Here is a 22,769-nt window from a genome sequence, read left to right on the forward strand (position 1 = left end):
CATCATAGAGTTATTCATACATCATCTGGACAGTATCTACAGTAAGCTCTTCTTGATCAGATTCCTGGATTTCCTCAAAGTCGGAGTTTTCCAGAGATTTAACATTGAGGCATAGTGAGTTTGAGATGGTATTGCGAACTGGTGTTGTAACACCAGTGGCAACACCAAGTGGATTGACTTGCAGGAACTCTTCAAAATGGCAAACAGAGAGGTGAAATAATCTCCTTTACTGGACTCAAGTTATTCATCAGAATTTTCATCACTCAAGGAAGCTACCATGATTTTATTTCTGTGAAGTCGATTGTCACACTCATTTTTATAATGTCCATATCCAGAACACTCTCTACATTATACGGAATCCAATCTTTTAGTTTCTGGTCGAGCCATCACTTCATATCTTGGTTTAAAATTTCCTTGAGTAAGTGTATGGAGTTTATTTCTATCAAAAAGGGACAAAAGAAGGTTTCAGTGTTGAGATGATTTTCTTCTTATCTCTTATTCTCTTCAAGTAATCACCAAACTTCTTAGTAATCAAGGAGATTGACTCTTCACCGAGATCATATTAATTTGCTTCTTGAATTAGATTGTTGACGGAGTCATCAGTAGATTGCAATGCAATGGCCTTCCCTTTATATCTTTTCTATATATTCATATTCATCTCAAAAGTCCTAAGAGAGCTTATCAAATCTTTCAGATTCGGAGTAGACGTGTCCTTTGATTCATCAATGGCACAAATCTCAATGTTAAATCATTCAGGAAGAGATCTTAATACCTTACTGACGAGCCTTTCATTAGACATAGGATAACCGAGACTAAAGGCTTCATTGGCAATATCTCGAAGTCTTCGATCATATTCAGTAATTGTCTCATTGTCTTCCATTCTTAGGCTCTCAAATTTGGAGGTCAGCATCATCGGTTTGGTTCTGCAGACACTTTCATATCTTTCGCAGTGCTTTGGACAATGTCACATGCTTCTTTAACATATATGCAATTTGTAATAAGGCTGAACATGTTGATATCGACCAAGGTAAATATGACATTGAGTGCCTTAAAGTTGAAATTTGAGGTCCGAATCTCATCATTAGTCCATGCATTCTCAGGCTTGACTAGGCTGTCACCATCTGCATTGAAAATTATAGGTGATGACCAACCATCTAGAACACGTTGCCAAGCTCTTTCCTTGATGGATTTTATGTACATCATCATCTTGAATTTCCAAAACGCATAATTCGATCCATCCAAGACCGGTGGTCTAAAAGCAGCACTTGAAGCCAATACGTCCATTGATCTATTGTTATATTTCCTGTAAAAACAACTGTAAAGCAGGATCAATTACTAAGTATATCAAACGTTGGCTCTGATACCACTTGAAAGGGTTGTTGATCATAAACGTACAGGAAATTAATATATTGTGTGTATCAGAAGTTAGTGTTGTGCTCTGGGGTTGTCAACACGAGCACACAACATGCAGCGAAAATTAATTATTGACATACAAGTATAACTTGAATAAATAGATACTATATTTAGATTATGCACAAGTACAAATACTTGTGCAATGTCTCATGACAAAAATTCACTAAGAAAATATGGAATTTGTTTACACAAAATAATACTAGTGAAAATAACAAGACCAAATTTTTTGACACTCCAAAGAATTAAATACATCAGAATAAAGCAAACTAAACACTATTAAAAACTACCCGCAATCAATAAAATTTAAATATGATATCAACAAATCACATAACCTCAACCTTAACCATTCAACCAAAACTTCATCGACGTCAAATGGATCAAAGTGTTCCAACTTGGAATTATGTGATTCTTACGTGCCAATCTTTGTTGGAAAATTATACGGAAGCGATGCCGATCACGATGATAATATAGTACCCAAAAAACTTGCGGAATAAAATAACCAACAAGAACACAAAGATTTACGTGGTTCACCCAAGATAGGCTACGTCTACGGAGCACTGCAACTTTTATAACTGGAAGAAATATTACAACAAGTGTATACACCAATACACTCAATATTTCTTACTCCCAAACCCGAGTAAACCGAGAAAATAATTCTCTAACTCACACAAGTGAATTCCCGCACTCAAGAAAAAAAATACACTATTTTTTTCAATGCATTCTCTTTTTATCAAAGCTGAAAAGCTTTTGATTTTGAGATACAATAATTGAAGGAATTGAGTTCTATTTATAACTAGTTCCCTCGTTCAATTTTATAAATTTTCAGATGTGAGATGTGGTTTTATATTATTTTATTTAATATGCGTGCCCCAACCTTCACCTAACAATTCTCCCACTTGAAGACTTGATTTCAATCATATCTTCACACCATCAGTGCAGCAGCTCATACCTCCTTTGTTAGTCCAGGAGACCAACTGAAGTTAAACACAACTTCAGTTTTTCAATGATAACAGCCTTCGTGAGCATATCAGCTGGATTCTTGCTTCCAGAAATCTTCTCAAGCTTCAAGACTCCATTCACCCGATCTCTAAGGATCCCCATTCCAAGGATTTGTTTTGTAACACCTAAATCCTTCAAAGCAAATTCCTTTGATAACTCTTTCTCGAGTTTATCAATCTCCTCCAGACAAGCTCCAGCTATCAACATATCATCTACATATATCAGTAGTATGATATAATAAACAGTAGTGCCATAAGATTGTTTGTCAACTTTGGTACATGCCTTACTTTATTGATTTTCCAGACAGATCCATTTGTCATCTTCATCCGGATATCACCCATACCAATTATTTCCAAAGGTTTTTCATCAGCCATGAAAACTTTTCCGTAATCTCCCGCAATATAATTATCGAATACATCATAATTACCAGTGGTATGAAACGAAGCTCCTGAGTCCATAACCCAAGAATCAACCAGACTTTCCATGGATAGTAGTAGAGCATCACGTACCTCCTCAGTGACAGGATTTGCATTATTCTTCGTTGATTTGCAGTTTTTTTTCAAGTGACCAGTTTCAATACAGCTCCAGCACTTCAAATTCTTTTCAAAGTTTATTTTGTCTTTTCTATTTCTTGACTTGGACTTATCGCGCCATCGATTAGAACTCTTTTCGCAACTCTTGCCATTTCCTCTGTTCTCGAGATTTAGAGCAGATCTCGATGATGTTCCTTCACCCGAATCCATCATGCGAACTTCTTCAGCAAGAATTTGATCTCTGACATCATTGAATTGTAGCTTTTTTTTCCAACAGAGTTGCTAACCGCTGCCCGCATTGGTTCCCAAACATTTGGTAAAGACGCCAAAAGAATAAGTGCACGATTCTTATCATCAAAATTAATTTCAACTGATGTTAGCTGAGAAACAATCGTGTTGAACTCATTGATGTGTTTAGCCACCGAAGCACCTTCTCCCATTTTTAAGTTGAATAACTTTTTCATGAGATGCACTTTGTTGTTTGTTGATGGCTTCTCGTACATGTCCGATAAAATGGACATCATCTCTTATGTGGTTTTTGTCTCGCCACGTTATTTGACACATTCTTCGTTAGGGTCAATCGTATCACATCTAACACATGTCGGTCAAGGTGCTCCCAATCATCATCCTCCATATTTTCCGATTTCTTTCCTGATAGAGGTTGATGCAACTTCATACTGTACTGATAATCTCTTATATGTAACCTCCAGAACGAAAAATCTGTTCCGTCGAACTTGTTGATTCCCGGTCCCGATCCATCATTTTCGGCCATCACTTATCTAGCCTTAGCAAAAAATCTAAAAATTCTTTTCTGAGGTGGAAGATCAGACAAAGCTGCAACCACATAGCATACTTAGAATTCTTAAGAATTTTCACAACAAGGCTCTGATATCAGTTGTTGGGAAATTATACCGAAGCGATGCCGATCACGATGATAATATAGTACCCAATAGAACAACCAACAAGAACACAAAGATTTACGTGGTTCAACCAAGATAGGCTACGTACACGGAACACTGCAACTTTTATAACCGGAAGAAATATTACAACAAATGTATACACCAATACACTCAATATTTCTTACTCCCAAACTCGAGTATACCGAAAAAATAATTTCTCTAACTCACACAAGAGAATTCTCGCACTAAAAAAAATACACTCGTTTTTTCTATATACTTTCTTTTTATCAAAGCTGAAAAACTTTTGATTTTGAGATACAATAACTGAATAAATTGAGCTCTATTAAAAATTAATTTTCTCGTTCAATTTTATAAACTTTTCGATGTGAAATACAGTTTTATATTATTTTATTTAATATGTAGACCACACCCTTCACCTAACAATCTTTAGATTCTTTCAGAACACGAACTAAGATTGTGATTTAGGATACGTACAAAAAGCAGAAGGAAATCTATTTATTACCAAAGTTCCATGTACCATAAATTACGATTTAGGATACGTACAAAAAGCAGAACTCACTAGTAGCTGCAGGTACACACATTTCCATTTAAGATATTTTTAAAAAAATAGAAATCTTCCACCTACGCAGGCTTTTTTAAAATTTTTGTTTAAAAATAGACCAAATACGTTCCTTTATATTTAAAATTTATTAAAATATAAAGATCACTTTAATTAATCAGAATTAAGAGCAAGAATAAAGAGTTTAATTATGAAAATATTGAAATATAAAAGTGTGAATTTAACGTCACTATTTGTCCTTTATCACAATTTTTTCCCTTAGGAATATATTAGATTTTACAATTAAATATCCACCACTTTCTGTCAGTGGCATTGGAACTCCAAAAATTCACCTAATCAACGCATGACAGAGAAAATATTTTTCTATAATGGATCATTAAAAAAATAATTTATATATATCATTAAAAATTATGAATTATGCATATAGATTTGATGACTCAGTATGATCATTTTTTAAATTGTTGTATAATTCTTAATTGAGTTTTATAATTTTATTTTATTATTTAAATTACATCATGGTCTTTATTAATTTTTATATTTATGATATTATCATATATATATATATATATATATATATATATTAGTTTTAAAAAAATTGGATTGATTTGATATTAATTAAGGGCAAAAATTTGTGTGAGACGGTCTCATGTGTCGTATTTTGTGATACGGATATCTTAATTGGGTCATCCATGAAAAATTATTACTTTTTAGGCTAATAGTATTACTTTTTATTGTGAATATCGATAAGGTTGATCCATCTTACAGATAAAAATTCGTGAGGCCGTCTCACGCAAAAGTTACTCTTAAGAGCACTCATTTTAAAAATTAAAGAATTTTTAATTTATCAAATTATGACTTACTTCACCGTCGGCAGGAGCTCAAAACCCTTCAATAAATATCCATCCAACTCGCTTCCTCTGCATGCTGACATGCAAATCTTGCGCATTCTAAAAAATATCAATCCCAATCCAACAACCACTTCACGAAGCTTAAAATCTCCGATCTTCGTCATCTTCAAACCAACTTATATTCAAGAAATAAAAAACTTGTAATTAACAGAATCCCACTAATCAATGGGAAACGCGGACAATGAAACACAGCATCGGTTTGAAGTGGGAATTCCCCCACCAAGACCCTTTCTCGATTCGCTAAAATCGTCCCTCAAAGAGACCTTTTTCCCGGACGATCCCTTCAAGCAGTTCAAGAACCAGTCATTTTCAAGAAAACTCATCCTGGGTTTGAAATATTTTGTGCCCGTACTTGAATGGGCACCACGTTACAAGTTTGAGTTCTTCAAAGCTGATTTCGTGGCAGGAATCACCATTGCTAGTCTTGCAGTGCCTCAGGGCATCAGTTATGCTGGTTTAGCGAGCTTACCTCCCGTGATTGGCCTCTGTAAGTCTTTATAAAATTCAACTCTTTTATGGGATTTTGTCAAAAGAGATCAAAAGTACAAATATGGATGACATTGTGCAGATTCAAGCTTTGTGCCACCACTAATATATGCCATGTTGGGGAGTTCAAGGGATTTGGCAGTGGGGACTGTAGCGGTTCCGTCGCTGTTAATGACTTCAATGCTAGGGAAGGAAGTTAACCCTCATGAGAACATGAAGCTGTACATGCAGTTAGTATTCACAGCAACTTTCTTTGCTGGGGTTTTTCAAGCTGCTCTAGGCTTCCTTAGGTAATCAATTTTCTTTACTCTGTTCGAAATATCGAAAGTATTTGTCTCATGCCCGAAATCAGGAGATGGTCAGAATCGAAAGAAAACCAAGGATTTGTAGGTTGGTTAATTGATTTCTCAAAATTACATACTTCCTTGAAGAGATTTTATGATTTTTCAGGCTTGGGTTAGTTGTGGACTTTGTGTCACATGCAACAATTGTGGGATTCATGGGTGGAGCAGCCACAGTTGTGTGCTTGCAGCAGTTGAAGGCTATTCTTGGGCTCGTCCACTTTACTCATCAAGTTGACCTTGTATCTGTCATGAAATCAATCTTTACCCAAATACACATGGTATGTACTATTCGCTATCGCAATTTTACGTCGTCTTTTCATGTATCATTACAAAGAGCCGTTATATTGCCTCAAAATCCATCGTGTGTGGCTTGAAATTGTTTTGTACTTTGATATGAGATATTGTATTTTTTCGGTATAATATTCTTGATCATATGTGAATTGTGGGGCGATTGATGCAGTGGAGGTGGGAAAGTGGAGTTCTTGGCTCTTGTTTCCTCTTCTTCCTTCTCACCACGAGATACTTTGTATGTGATCCAACAATTTCTCATTTCTTTGCTCTTTATTGGATAATAATGTTTAGCTTTTGTTGATTTCGGAACATTGTGTAATAAACAGAGTAGGAGGAAATCAGTATTCTTTTGGATAAATGCTTTGGCACCTTTGACATCTGTTATCTTGGGAAGCCTTCTTGTTTATCTCACGCACGCGGAGAAACATGGCGTTGAAGTCGTAAGTTCAAATAATTTCTCTTGGACATGTTATTTATGGATCCAAAAATGTATGTGAGAGCTTAACTTATTTTAAGGGGCAAATCTCCATTCGGAACTTTTTTCTTCTGCAAAAGCAACCAATTTTCCTCTTACCGGATTCGCCTTTGCCTCTGCTTCTTTACCTACAAGATACAGGGTATACTCATGAGGACATTGATAAATCTTACAGATTGGGAAGCTCAAAAAAGGGTTGAATCAAGAGTCATTGTCAGAATTAGCTTTTGGATCTCAACATCTTATGGCCGTGATTAAGACTGCAGTCATCACCGGTGTCGTCGGCCTTGCTGTAAGTTGCAAAAACCACCTTGTTCATTTGTTGTGGCAACTTGGCATGATAGGTCAATAATTCCATGTGTTGCTACTTGCTAGTGAACTATATTTAAGCCTACTATGTAATGTCTCTAATGCGCAACTCTGTCTGCCAAAGGCATGATACAAGCTTTAAAATGGTATCACTCGCTTACTTTACGACGCATGTCATGGAACATGCTCCGAACCAGCACGGTCTGCTTAGCTTAAGAAAGCAGGAAAGAGTCTTATCTGGGATGCACATTTAGTGGCACAATCAGGGTGTATCGTTTGTGTTGGATCTCGGTTTTCTACGTGCCCAAACGCAGCGGAAGTTTTAAAAATTTTGTTTATTTTGACAATCAAAATATGTTTTGCTTTGGGCGCTCGTATGATTTTATCATAAACATTCATAGGGCGTTGGAATCGTTATACCTTTGGTGAATAAATCACATGGCTCCAATTACTCCGGTATTAGCGGACGTAGCTCTTGTTGTAAATACTTACGAACGTTCTTCGATCTCCTAATCCGGTCCACGACTGGAATATTTGTTCCTCTTCTAAATTGCACTAGAAATTTAGAAGAACTTTTGCGTAAAGATTAAAAATTTGAGAGAGACTCAAATCTCCTTTTTGAAAAATGGCAAAAATATTTTTGGAGGATTTTTGGTGAAGCTCTCGTGAATCACCCTTGAATTAGTGGAGGCTAGGTTTTTTTTTTTTTCTCTTTAAAAACAATAGCCTTGACCTAAATTTCATAATTAACATTAATGAGCTTGATTAATTAATTGGGCTAGTCCAACTAGTTTAATTAATTAATCAAAGTCCATTAATAACTTTAATTATTTAATATGTTGGACTTGTACTCCTACAAGTCCATTAAACATACTTCCCACCAATTTTAATTTAATATTTAATAAACTCAACTTTTGAGTTTAATAAATTAAATCAATTATAAATTCAACATTTGAATTTATTATTTAAATTATAAATTCAACTACTTGAATTTTTATCACCTCCAAACTTTAATATTTAATAAACCCAACTTTTGAGTTTAATAAATTAAATTATCAAATTTTATAAATTCAACTCCTTGAATTTATTCTTTCCAAATTTCATAAATTCAACTTCTTGAATTTACTATATCATAAATTCAACTCCTTGAATTTATTTTCTCAAAATTTAATTATCATAAATTCAACTCCTTGAATTTACTATATCATGATATAAATTCAACGCCTTGAATTTATTCTCTCAACGGGAACAAACGATCCAGTGCTTGTGTGACCCTCAATGGTTCAGGGATACAGCTAGCCCTGGGTTCACAACTCTTTGTGATTCAGAATAATATTTATTCTTATTCGGGCTTACCCTAGTTAGCCCCATTCTTTTCATCAACACCTTGATTAAGAATGTCAGAACTCATTTCTGATTGCACCCATCGGATCATGGTAAGAGCGTCTAGCAGCATCGCCCCATGATCCCCTAGGTATCACTGATAGTGCCTGCAAGAACCAGTCGATTATGATTAGCGTACAGTACGATCCCTTCATCTCATATATCCCGATCGAATCTGCAACCATTGGTTCATCGAGGATTGCATAATAATTCGATAACTATGTGATAACTTTAATAGTGGCATCGCGTGTACTATTGGATAACTCTTTCTCCAACATACATCTCATACTCTGGCCAGAGATTCCATGCACTATTATTACATCATATCACATAGGATATCCACACCCGCAGGTGAGCGGTGAATCCCCGACTACAATGAACTGGCTCCTATATGTGTCGCAACTGTACCCAACCTCGCCACCTGATGACTCTCCTGGAGCCGGTAAACGAGTCAAAGCACAGCCCTAGCATATAGAGCCTCAGTGTTGTCCCGGGTCGTAAGGACTAATGGTGTACAATCATAACCACGGACTTATCCTCTCGATGAATGATAACCACTTGGAAAGTCCGAGGGAGGGTTGTTCGATATAATCATCATAAGACTACCCATCTGTATGTTTGGACATCTCTATGGCCTTACCAAGAAACGCAGTACACAACATCACAGATGCTAGTCTCGAGCTCAAGCGGCCTTTATCCCTGTTTTAGGCGGCTGAATCGACTAGGAACAAATTTAGAATACGCATTGTTTAAAAATGAGTTTCAACATCGAATTATGATTCATTTGTATTAAAGCATAATCAAGGACTTTATCTATGCTGTTTGCATGGGTATACAGATAAAGTATAACAAGACCATAAAAAGTAAAATTATATTAAAATAAAGATAGTTTATTTCACTTGAGTCAATAAATAATTCCCTAGCCAACCTTTGGCTTGCAGGACATCTACTCTAACAATCTCCCACTTGCCCTAGAGCCAACTACCCTTAATCCCATTGCTCCGCGATACTTTTCAAACAATGGTCCTGGCAAGGGCTTTGTAAGTGAATCAGCAATATTATCTGCAGAGGGGACTCTTTCGACTGATATGTCTCCTTTTCCCACAATCTCCCGTATGATGTGGAACTTCCTCAGTACATGTTTGGATCGTTGATGAGACATTGGTTCCTTTGCTTTCGCAAGGGCACCAGTGTTGTCCCAGTACAACGGGACTGGATCAACTCCATTAGGATAACGCCCAACTCTTGGACAAAATTCCTCATCCAAACTACCTCTTTGGCTGCATCAGATGCATCAATGTATTCAGCTTCAGTGGTGGAATCCGCAACGGTGTCTTACTTGGAACTTTTCCAAGATATAGCCGCACCATTAAGCATGAATACAAATCCAGAGGTCAATTTCGAATCATCTACGTCACATTGGAAGCTAGAATCAAGGTAGCCTTCCAATTTCAATTCTCCACTCCCATAGACCATGAACAAACTCTTAGTACTTCTCAAGTACTTAAGAATGTCTTTCACGGCCTTCCAATACATTGGACCATGGTTCGCCTGATATCTGCTTGCAACACTCAGAGCGTAAGCAACATAAGGACGTGTCGATATCATACCATACATGATACTACCAATAGCTGACGCATATGGAATACGTGTCATCATATCTATCTCTTCATCAGTCTTGGGGCACATTGCCTTAGATAGAGTAACACCATGACACATTGGTAAGTATCCTCTCTTGGACTCTTCCATAGAGAATCTTTTCAGGATGGTATCGATATAAGTCACTTGGGTGAGCCCAAGCATCCTCTTTGATCTATCTCTATAGATTTGTATTCCCAATACATAGGATGCTTCACCCATGTCTTTCATGGAGAATTTACTCGCCAACCATACTTTAGTTGATTGCAGTAATCCTACATCATTCCCAATGAGTAGGATATCATCAACATAAAGTACTAGGAATGTCACTGCATTCCCACTAACTTTCTTGTACACGCATGTTTCCTCAGGATTTTTAGCAAAACCAAACTCTTTGATAGTGCTATCAAATCTGAGGTTCCAACTCCTTGATGCCTGGTTGAGACCATATATTGATCTCTGAAGTTTGCATACCTTATGCTCACTTCCTACTGATGTGTATCCCTCAGGTTGAGATATATAAATTTCTTCCATGATGTCTCCATTGAGGAATGCAGTCTTTACATCCATTTGCCATATCTCATAGTCATACCATGCTGCTATGGCTAGTAGTATTCTAATGGACTTAAACATAGCAACTGGTGAAAAAGTTTCCTCATAGTCAACTCCTTGCCTTTGAGTATAACCTTTTGCAATCAGTCTTGCTTTGAAGGTCACTACCTTCCCATTCGCCCCAAGCTTTCTTTTGTAGATCCATTTGCACCCTATGGCAATGATTCCCTCAGTTTGATCCACCAATGTCCAGACTTGGTTTGAATACATAGAGTCCATTTCTGACTACATGGCTTCAAACCTTTGGTTGAATCAGTATCAGATATTGCTTCTTTGAAATTCATTGGATCACATCCAACACAATGCTCATCGTAGCTTTGTTCATGAAGAAGCGTATATTTTGCAGGCGGTCTGATAATCCTATCAGACCTTCTAGGAGCTTGTACTTCAACTACTGGTTGTTAGGGATTAGGTTCAATTACTATAGTTGAGGGAGTATCTTGAATTTCTTCAAGTTCTATCATCTTGCCTTTTTCTATCTAATAGAAATTCCTTTTTAAAAAAGGTGGCATTTCTTGAAACAAACACTTTTGCTTCATTAGGATGATAGAAATGATATCCAACAGAATTCTTTGGATATCCTATAAAGTAGCACAAAGTGGATCTACTATCCAGTTTGTCTCCCACTGTCTGCTACACGTAAGCATGACATCCCCATATTCTCTCGTAAGAATATTTGGGAGTTTTTCCCATCCATATCTCATATGGTGTTTTATCCAGTGCTTTAGTATGGACATTATTCAACAACATTGCCGCGGTTTCAAGCGCAAAGCCCCAAAACGATGTAGGCAATTTAGTAAATCCCATTATAGATCGAACCATGTCCAACAAGGTTTGATTACGACGTTCAGAAACACCATTCAATTGTGGTGTTGCTGGTGGAGTCCACTGTGAGAGAATCTCATTCTCTTTTAGATAACCAAAAATTGAGCACTTAAGTATTCTACACCTCGATCAGATCGAAGTGCCTTAATATTTCTTTCTAGCTGATTTTCTACTTCAGATCTGAACTCTTTGAACTTTTCAAATGCTTCAGATTTGTGTTTCATCAAATAAACATACACATACCTCGAATGGTCATCAGTAAGGATAATGAAGTAGGATTGCCCATATTTTGTGCTAACACTTAGCGGGCCACAAACGTCTCTGTGTGGATCAAATCTAGTAGACCATGCGCACGTTCCACGTTTCCATCGAATGGAGTCTTAGTCGTTTTTCTTTTTAGACAGGACTCACAAGCAGGTAGAGAATTTATGTCTGACAAGTCAAACATGCCTTCTCCCACTAGTTTGTGCATCCTTCTTTGGAAATGTGACATAGTCTAGCGTGCCATATTTGTGTGGGATTTGGATCATCTAACTTTATTTTGTTTGTTGTTGAAATCATGTTAACTTGGACATTCACTTATCATTTCCAAAACATTTCTGGCACATATAATTTTTTATTTCCGGACTTCTTGCAGTGAAATAAATATGTTCTAACTTATCGGGCTTTATAGGCATTTTAAGTGTCTTTTAGAGTTTGCCTCTTATTGGGATTGTTTTTCTTGTGAGGGGCAGAACATTTTTTTCCCTTACCTTGTGGGCCATTTTCGTCTGACGAGAGGCCCATTAGAAAAACAACGATTTCTTGTTTTATGGTGATATCATAAGTTATAAGCGTATTGACTAGCTCTTCAAGGCGATCATCTATCTTATTCAAATTGAAGTTCACCATAACCCCGTCAAATGAGGAAGAGAAAAACAACAAATTGATGTCATGAAGTAACTTGTTAGGAATCACCTATTCCAGGCTCACCACTTTCTCATTAAACCCAATCATATGTACACAACGCTCATGGATCAAAGCCCCATCTTGCATTCGTGTAGTCATGAGCTTTTAAAAGTGGTGTGCATCACTGTACAAGTTTCATGCACCATGCAATTCTTGCATGTGTATTCGAACGTCAGCAGCATTCAACATTTTCTCAAACTGTCTCTACAGTTCATTTGACAAAAAAGCGAGCATGTTACACTTTAGCTTGTATACTACGGATCTCGGTTTTCTACGTGCCCAAACGCAGCGGAAGTTTTAAAAATTTTGTTTATTTTGACAATCAAAATATGTTTTGCTTTGGGCGCTAGTATGATTTTATCATAAACATTCATAGGGCGTTGGAATCGTTATACCTTTGGTGAATAAATCACATGTCTCCAACTACTCCGGTATTAGCGGACGTAGCTCTTGTTGTAAATCCTTACGAACGTTCTTCGATCTCCTAATCCGGCCCACGACTGGAAATGCACTAGAAATTTAGAATAACTTTTGCGTAGAGATTAAAAATTTGAGAGAGACTCAAATCTCCTTTTTGAAAAATGGCAAAAATATTTTTGGAGGATTTTTGGTGAAGCTCTCGTGAATCACCCTTGAATTAGTGGAGGCTAGGTTTTTTTTTCTCTTTAAAAACAATAGTCTTGACCTAAATTTCATAATTAACATTAATGGGCTTGATTAATTAATTGGGCTAGTCCAACTAGTCTAATTAATTAATCAAAGTTCATTAATAACTTTAATTATTTAATATGTTGGACTTATACTCCTACAAGTCCATTAAACATACTTCCCACCATTTTAATTTAATATTTAATAAACTCAACTTTTGAGTTTAATAAATTAAATCAATTATAAATTCAACATTTGAATTTATTATTTAAATTATAAATTCAACTACTTGAATTTTTATCACCTCCAAACTTTAATATTTAATAAACCCAACTTTTGAGTTTAATAAATTAAATTATCAAATTTTATAAATTCAACTCCTTGAATTTATTCTTTCCAAATTTCATAAATTCAACTTCTTGAATTTACTATATCATAAATTCAACTACTTGAATTTATTTTCTCAAAATTTAATTATCATAAATTCAACTACTTGAATTTACTATATCATGATATAAATTCAACGCCTTGAATTTATTCTCTCAACGGGAACAAACGATCCAGTGCTTGTGTGACCCTCAATGGTTCAGGGATACAGCTAGCCGTGGGTTCACAACTCTTTGTGATTCAGAATAATATTTATTCTTATTCGGGCTTACCCTAGTTAGCCCCATTCTTTTCATCAACACCTTGATTAAGAATGTCAGAACTCATTTCTGATTGCACCCATCGGATCATGGTAAGAGCGTCTAGTAGCATCGCCCCATGATCCCCTAGGTATCACTGATAGTGCCTGCAAGAACCAGTCGATTATGATTAGCGTACAGTACGGTACCTTCATCTCTTATATCCCGATCGAATCTGCAACCATTGGTTCATCGAGGATTGCATAATAATTCGATAACTATGTGATAACTTTAATAGTGGCATCGCGTGTACTATTGGAGAACTCTTTCTCCAACGTACATCTCATACGCTGGCCGGAGATTCCATGCACTATTATTACATCATATCACATAGGATATCCACACCCGCAGGTGAGCGGTGAATCCCCGACTACAATGAACTGGCTCCTATATGTGTCGCAACTGTACTCAATCTCGCCACCTGATAACTCTCCTGGAGCCGGTAAACGAGTCAAAGTACAGCCCTAGCATATAGAGCCTCAGTGTTGTCCCAGGTCGTAAGGACTAATGGTGTACAATCATAACCACGGACTTATCCTCTCGATGAATGATAACCACTTGGAAAGTCCGAGGGAGGGTTGTTCGGTATAATCATCATATGACTACCCATCTGTATGTTTGGACATCTCTATGGCCTTACCAAGAAACGCAGTACACAACATCACAGATGCTAGTCTCGAGCTCAAGCGGCCTTTATCCCTGTTTTAGGCGGCTGAATCGACTAGGAACGAATTTAGAATATGCAGTGTTTACAAATGAGTTTCAACATCGAATTACGATTCATTTGTATTAAAGCATAATCAAGGACTTTATCTATGCTGTTTGCATGGGTATACAGATAAAGTATAACAAGACCTTAAAAAGTTAAATTATATTAAAATAAAGATTGTTTATTTCACTTGAGTCAATAAATTCCCTAGTCAACCGTTGGCTTGCAGGGCATCTACTCTAACAGTTTGATCCAATACAATCCCATGTTCTGGAGAAGTTCTTATTGATCACAACTATTTCACAAAATAAGATCCTTCAATTTAGATGCTACAATAAAGAAAGAAATCCAAACAAGAAATCCAAATAAAAGGAGATAAATTTCCTTTCTTTGACAATGAGTAAACTAAGGGTAATGATATACGATACATATTCAGGAAGGTATAACAGTTGGAAGAAGCTTCGCCACATTAAAGAACTACAACGTAGATGGAAATAAAGAGATGATTGCCATCGGAATGATGAATATTGTAGGTTCATGCACCTCTTGCTACCTAACTACCGGTACATGCTTTTGTCAACTAAAGCTAAAAAATAAAAGGAATTTCATATGTGGGCTAATCTAACTTCTCTATCTTTTAGGACCGTTTTCAAGGTCAGCAGTAAATTTCAATGCAGGATGCAAGACTGCTGCTTCCAACATTGTTATGGCAACAGCAGTGATGCTAACCATGCTATTCTTCACTCCGTTATTCCACTACACACCCTTAGTGGTGCTTTCTTCCATTATAACGGCTGCAATGATCGGTCTTATTGACTACGAAGCAGCTATACACCTCTGGAGGGTCGACAAGTTTGACTTCATTGTGTGTCTGAGTGCTTACACAGGAGTGGTCTTTGGTAGTGTGCTAACTGGGCTGATAACTGCGGTATGTAAGACAAAGAAAACATTCAAGTTCTTGTGATAAAATTGGATAATGATGTCTAAGAGTCGGTGATACTCACAACAGGTGGCAATATCCGTCCTTCGAGTACTGCTGTTTGTTGCAAGGCCAAGGACTTCTGTCATGGGGAGCCTTCCTAATTCCATGATTTATAGAAGCATTGAACAGTACCCAAAGGCAAATGGTGTTTCAGGAATCCTCATCCTTCATATCAATGCTCCAATCTACTTTGCCAACGCCAGTTACCTAAGAGAAAGGTGTCTAAACTTCTTGTTAGATCATGTTACATTTATGAATGCGCAGCATTATCTCACATACGTTCATCATGTTCTTAGGATCTTAAGATGGATTGATGAACAGGAAGACAAGTTGAAGTATTCAGAAAGGAGTAACTTGGATTTTGTTATATTAGATATGAGTTGTAAGAATTTTGGTTAAGGCATTTAATGATCTTTTATCATTCATGGATGAAGTTTCTATGCATCTCGACTTTGGATAAACTACCTTAACACACTGTTGATCAACAGCTGTTGGAAGCATCGATACAAGCTGGAATCAGCATGCTTCAAGAAACCAAGAATCTCTTTGATCAAAGATGTATAAAGGTAAGCGGAATTCATAATGCATGTCACCTTCATTTGACTAAATTTCTAGTGTTGTACCAAAAGCTACAATTGATAGTAGTATCTGCATACAATTTAAAATTTCCAAGCACCACGCTTCTATAGTTGTGTCACTGCATATGCCAGCAAGTGCGAGTACTGCTTACGCAAACCCACTGCGAAATTGTCATAATTTCATTGTTTTATTATAATCTCCAGCTGGTCCTGGCCAATCCCGGAGGAGAAGTTATGAAGATGCTGGACAAATCAAAGTTCATTGACACAATTGGGCAGGAATGGATTTACCTGACTGTTGGAGAAGCAGTAAATGCTTGCAACTTTTTACTTCAAACAAGCAGGCCGCGTGACAAAGCAGTTGAAAGTGAAGCAACAGACAACAAAGTTTGATTATGTTAAGGTTATCTTAAGGAGTTTTCGAAATTGTTAACAAGGATTTGGTTTGCTGCCAGAAGAAAGGATCCATTTCTTCTGATGATGCAAAGTTCCATCACTAACAAAAATTGGAAACTTTTGGAGCATATACTTGTTCGTTGAGTGTATTAGCATCCTCGTAAAAGGAGAAATAGAGTAGCCACCAGGATGGGGAGAAATCACAAAGTAAGATGCAAGACTCGTAATAATATTAGGTGGTCCACGGTATCCTTAATGATATCAAGTGATATGCGGTATCCTCAATATGTTCGAGGAATGGTCATATTTCATCTTAAGTTGATCATTTCTGCTATTCCCACTGATGGTTTATAATAACTGAAGCATTTCAGTGTTTTTGCCAAACATCTCCAAATTCACTGTATACATCTGTATGATGAGAATTTGAATCGATGAATTGGGGATGCAGAACAATGCCCAGAGAATTCGAGAGTAGGTAATATAGTTAAACAAGGCTAATTACACTTGAGTACCACTGCATTGCACATATGCTAAGATTCATTCTAGATAACAGTTACAGTATCCATAGCATACTTGATACATGTTCTAAGATATCGCATCAAATGGGCCTAGTTTTCATGGAGGCATCTCACGTCCGCCTGATCTTTGAAAAAGTTCCAGTTTCTGAAAAGTAAGTACTCTGAATTCCACCACCAAGCAGGTTGGCCTGAGGATTCGAGAGTTCAATTCCCTGAAAAGGCAGATGATACAGTGAATTTGAGCAAAGCGCATCCAAGTAGCAACAGTATGAGCCAGTCATATTTCAAATTTTGCATTCATTTTTCAGTGGACCGACTCTTAGGATCTTTTTGTTTTTAAAAGTAGCATCAAACCTGCACGGGTGTGAAGGCCAAACTTGAAGTTAGTCCAGAAGTTGTACCACTGCTTCCAAAACGCTTCTCCTTAAACCTGAAAAGAAAAGGTCCATGAAAGGAATTGAAACAGGTAATAATCGAATGATGCCTGCGTGGAAGATAACAAGATCACCCAAACATTTAACATTGATGCTTATATTTAATGGTCTATGATTCAACATTGCTAAATATCAGAATCAAACTTGAATAGAAACTTCTCATCCTACTTCCAAGCTAGAATTCCTTTTCCACCGAAACGCAATGTAAATGAACCTCTGCTTTAGTAAAGCATCAAAGGCAGTTTGGATGGTAAGAAAGAAAAATTGACAAGCAGAAAAAGTAGGCTACTTTGCTACTTCATTTCTTGTAGCAGAAAAAAAGGACAAGCAGAAAAGGTATACTTTTTTGCTACTTTAGCAGCAAGCTTGCTTTGACCAATTGATACACGTAGCTTGCCATTTCCAGCCTGACCAAGCATCCCATATCCTTCCCCAAGTCCATCACCTTCAAGAAAAATCACAAAGTATGCGAAATGAGCGAGAACCAGAATCAACGATAAAGAATATGCCCATAAAAATAAGCAATCACAATATCAGATTAAAATCAAAGGAAACAAGTTAATCGTTCTAGGAACTACACAAAAACATGAAGAAAATGTCTAAAATGCATGATCACGTCAACCAGCAAAGTAGACACCAGACCACTTTGCTGTAGGCCGAATGGACTGTTGGTTCAATTTGTTTTCTCGCCATTTTTCCCCAATCGGTATCAATACCAAGAAATCCACGCGAACAAAAGCAGATCATTATGGACATAATTGATCAACAATTTGAAGCAATGTATGATGTTTGAAATAAATACCTAAAGAGCTCTCCTCTGGTACACCGAACTGCATCCTATTTGCAAGCTTCCGCATGTCCGTGATAGCATATCTAACAAAAGTTGGAGATCACGTTAGATTTTTTTTAACATTTAAGTTAAGTGGAGATGCAATCATATTTTCAATGAAATTATAAAACTACCACCTTTCTTTCATCTTTCTTAACCTACGTCCGCCTCTCTTCTTTTTAGGCTCAGAATCGGGAACTGGAAGAGGCTTGGGCTGCTTGGCAGGAGGAGGCTCTTGCCACTTCTCAATCTTTTTATGAATCTCTGCACGGAAAGTTCTCCCAGTTTTTCCTGTTGGATCTCCTCTAGTAGAATCGACACGTGCAGCAAGTGTAGACTTTGCAGCCAAAAGTCGGCAGGCACGCATCCTCAAGGAAGGAGGAGTGCTCTGAAATATTTCAGTTTGTTCTAAATAACCAACACGAAATTGGGACGTTGCCGTTGAAAACCCTGCTAAGTTCTTCCTTTTCGCACCGAGAAGCTGAACATTACAAGCTGGCATCTTTGCTAATGCTGAAAGACCACCAGCTGTTCCCATAAGTTTTGCAGCAACAGCGCTTCCAATGATAGCAGAAAGATTTGGAGCAATATATCCCATTCGACTCTCAACAAAATCAAGAACATTTTTCTTTGCTGAATCTAGAGCAAGAGCTCGGTCACATGCATTGATCGTCTTTTGTAAGACATCTTCCGGGAGAGGCTTGCCACTGGTGGTTGATGCAGTCACAGAAACCACCATGATAATGGCAGAGGGTAGAAGACCTTCTAGATCCACAAGAGTCAGATCCATTTCATTTCCAATTTTCTGAACAACTCGAGCATAGTCGACTGGATGATGAACGAGTGATTCAAGCTCCGGAAATTTTAAGCGATACTTGTCACGGATAAAATTGTGAATTATTACAATTTCATTTTCGATATCAACGGACAAGGCATTGCAATCAACAATCAACTGATATTCTGGATCATCTTCTAATACAATTCCGAGGTATGAGCTCTCAGCCCCCTTCTCAAGGGCATTTTCAACTTTCTGCAAGAAAGAATCAAAGTATTACATTTCTGGGTGCATTTGAAACGCATTAAACAAATATGTTAAACCTACAGAAAAAGAAAAGTTCAAAGATGTCTTTCATGTTACTTCAGGGAAAGCTCACCTGCATTATATCAGTGTAACGCTGAGTTTTTTGAAGCTTGGATACGAGATCGAGGTCATCATAATTAAGTGATTCAATATCTGCCAAGTCCCCATCTACATCTTCCTCCATATGCTCTGCATCAGCATCCTCCTCCTCCTGAAAATAAAGTGCTATCAACCTAGGGCCATAAGCAAGGCAGTAACAGAGAAAACACAAGGAAGTCTGACTACTCACGAAGATAATGAGAAAACTAGCACCATAACCTGTCATATTTATGGGAAAACATGTATTAAAGTCACATACTGAAGAGAAATGCTGCATACTCACCAGAAGATCATCTTCGTTATCGGATAATTCATCAAGATCAGCCAGGAAAGAGTCATTAAGGGTTGCCTGGAAAAAAAGATAATCCGTGAATCACAGTCTCAATAATTCCGTTGACTAGGAAAACTTGCTTTTAGGCATAGCATCTTGATCCGGAATATAGAAGTTTTAGATTAAAAACCGCAGAATTTAAATTCTATGGAGCAAGAGTGTATAATTCTGAGACATCGAATAATAACATATTGTCATATCATAACACCTGAGTCAACTTTATGCAAAAAACTGCAAGTGGCTGCTTATAGCAATGCATCTCATCACAAAAAAAAAATCATGATGATACACTTCATTCTGTATATCATGGAAAACATTAGGTACCACAAGGACCATCAATAGATGGCCTGGACAGAAATTTCTAACAGCCGCTCTGCTAAATGATTCAAGAAACAGATAGCACAAGAGTGAAAGAATGGTCCATAAGAGCTATAGTTTAGGGATGCAAATGAAAAGTACTTACATACCAGATGTTGGCAAAATATAATATGACCAAGCATTATTATCATATTATGAAAGCACGGAGGGCTATATCATAAAACACGCCGGAGATATATATCTTTTTTGTTACAAAGTGGAATAACAACAGCTTTTCATAAAATCTCATTAGCATTTTCCCTAGGTTGGCCAACTGTATTGTTACTAAAACATATCTTCAGTTAAATAAAGAAAACTTGTTAGCTGTCTTCTTTGACAATCAATACAAGGTTAAACTATTTTGTGCCTAAAACGCCGAATCAAGTCAAAATAGAAACATGGAAGTTGACCTTCAAATTGAGCAAAAAATCCCCATGGGGACAAGTCTGTATACTCTATTACCTCAATCTTATGATCAACAAGAATTTACTCAATCAATACAATAATGATGATATTCTTCCGGCTGATTGCTAGGGTCCAGTATCTACATCATTATCTCAAAGCAAGAGTTGTTCCATCATAGTGAAAATAAAATGTTATTTCTCTTCTACATAACACTCAAGAAACATGCAAATTGAAAATTCTTCTCACTTGAAATAATTTTGAGCCTCTGTTTTGCAGCAATAGCAAGTATTAATCTTTTCAACGATTCACCAACTCAAACACAAAGTTATTCTTGTGAAGGAAACTAGAAAACATAATCAAGTATAAGTTTATAACCGCTACTGACAAAGATTGTGTTTTTCTCTGCACAGAATAAATTCATTCAATCGCAGAAGCGCCATTTCCATCAAGAAACAGGACTCTTCTTCTTAAGGTACCTCCCTGTTGGCAACTATATTTCAAGAGGCAGCACACACTACGCATTGAAAATTTAACAAAATAATCGAAATTACACTAACTGCCTCAAATTAGCGACCATTTACCATTTTCTACGCTTCTTTCGGTGAGAGAGATCGGAGATCCCACTAAGCAAATTACTCCTGCGCCTAAACAAGCAACACCCCGACAGGAAATAATAGCATCAACAAAAACCTAGAAAAGAAAATCTCCTTCGCAGAACTTGAAATGCCTAAAATACAAGAAAATTGCAAAACTAGAGCTCGAGAAATTGAAAGAAGAACAGAAGAAAAAGAAGACCAGAAAAGAATCGAATCACCTAGCCTACTAAGCAATATTATTTATGCCTTTATAACTGTTGTAATCGGGCTACTCACTACTGGCTCTAGTTCTTATTAAAATGGGTTTCTCCAGGCCCAACAATTTATTTGGGCTTTAGCCCTATTACACCACAATCAGCCCATTATTCTCTCCAGCATTGAACTTGGATCAGCAGTTCAATCCAGTAAAAGTTTTAACACCAATAAAATTTTTAAATTTGTACTTAAAAGGGAAAATTCAGGGAAATAACATACTCTGTTTTAAAATACATATGTTAACGTTATTTTTTTAAAAAAAATATTTTGCAAAATTTATTTTGTTCACTACCTCATAAATATAAGCAAAATCTTGTGTGAGACAGTCTCACGGGTCGTATTTTGTGAGACGGATATCTTATTTGGGCCATCTATGAAAAGTATTACTTTTTATGCTAAGAGTATTACTTTTATTATGAATATCGGTAGGGTTGACCAGTCTCACAGATAAAAATTCGTGAGATCGTCTAATAAGAGACCTACTCATAAATATATTGATATGAAACCGTTGTCTTAGTAATAAGGTTAATATTTTTCTTTATAGAATTACGTTACAAAATTTATTAGGTTGTATAACAATTCAAACATCATATTTTAATTGTTTTCACAAAACTTTTTCGAAGGAAATCGAATTCATCTTGACTACCATTGATAGTGTCTCTATTTCGGTCTTTTTCGACGATATACATATAAAGATCATATTTTTATTGTTCGTCATGTTGGAGTGAATGTTTTATATAGAGATTTGGATGATTTTCATACATCATATATAACGTCTGAACTAATATTAATTGTAGAATCGAATATTTATTTTCATGCACTAAAAAATATCATCTTATTGCAAAATCTAGTTTCTCTATTTTATTCTTCTTTTTCCCAAAGGTGGCCCATTAATTTGCTATTTCTATGGCTGGCAGCCTACCAGTACCAAATTATGTCTTCGTATAACGTTAAAGATAGCTAACCAATAATATAAAGAAGTTCATATTTTAATCTCGTAAAATACTCAGATTAATTATATATTTTTGAATTATTTTAATTTTTTTCCTAAAACACTATCATAATATAAATAAATAAATAAATAAATAAATAAAATACTGATTTATTTTGTTTTGAAAAAATAAAAAAAAATCAGAATCGGCAAGAATAAATTGGTGGCTGCTGGATTTGGAATAGTCGTTTGCCTGCCGACGAGAACTGATTGGTCCTGGCTGCTAACTAT

The 22,769-nt window shown here is 36.5% G+C and overlaps 1 protein-coding gene and 1 pseudogene across 1 annotated transcript; one reads left to right on the forward strand and one right to left on the reverse strand.

Moving 5' to 3' along the window:
• The first annotated feature begins 5,304 nt into the window (after positions 1-5,304).
• On the forward strand, positions 5,305-16,959 carry LOC142543453 (sulfate transporter 3.1-like; annotated as a pseudogene).
• A 136-nt stretch (positions 16,960-17,095) lies between these two features.
• Positions 17,096-21,524, reverse strand: LOC142543454 (U4/U6 small nuclear ribonucleoprotein Prp31 homolog). Its single transcript, XM_075650730.1, has 8 exons — positions 21,278-21,524; positions 19,887-19,952; positions 19,578-19,715; positions 18,561-19,453; positions 18,397-18,467; positions 17,937-18,039; positions 17,515-17,590; positions 17,096-17,372 (listed from the first exon to the last, which is right to left on the reverse strand). Exons 1-8 carry the CDS (start codon positions 21,278-21,280, stop codon positions 17,271-17,273), a joined length of 1,452 nt encoding a protein of 483 aa, XP_075506845.1. The 5' UTR covers positions 21,281-21,524; the 3' UTR covers positions 17,096-17,270.
• Between the last annotated feature and the right edge of the window lie 1,245 nt (positions 21,525-22,769).

This window comes from Primulina tabacum, chromosome 4, assembly GCF_025594145.1.
Source record: "Primulina tabacum isolate GXHZ01 chromosome 4, ASM2559414v2, whole genome shotgun sequence".
Classification (NCBI taxonomy): Eukaryota; Viridiplantae; Streptophyta; class Magnoliopsida; order Lamiales; family Gesneriaceae; genus Primulina; species Primulina tabacum.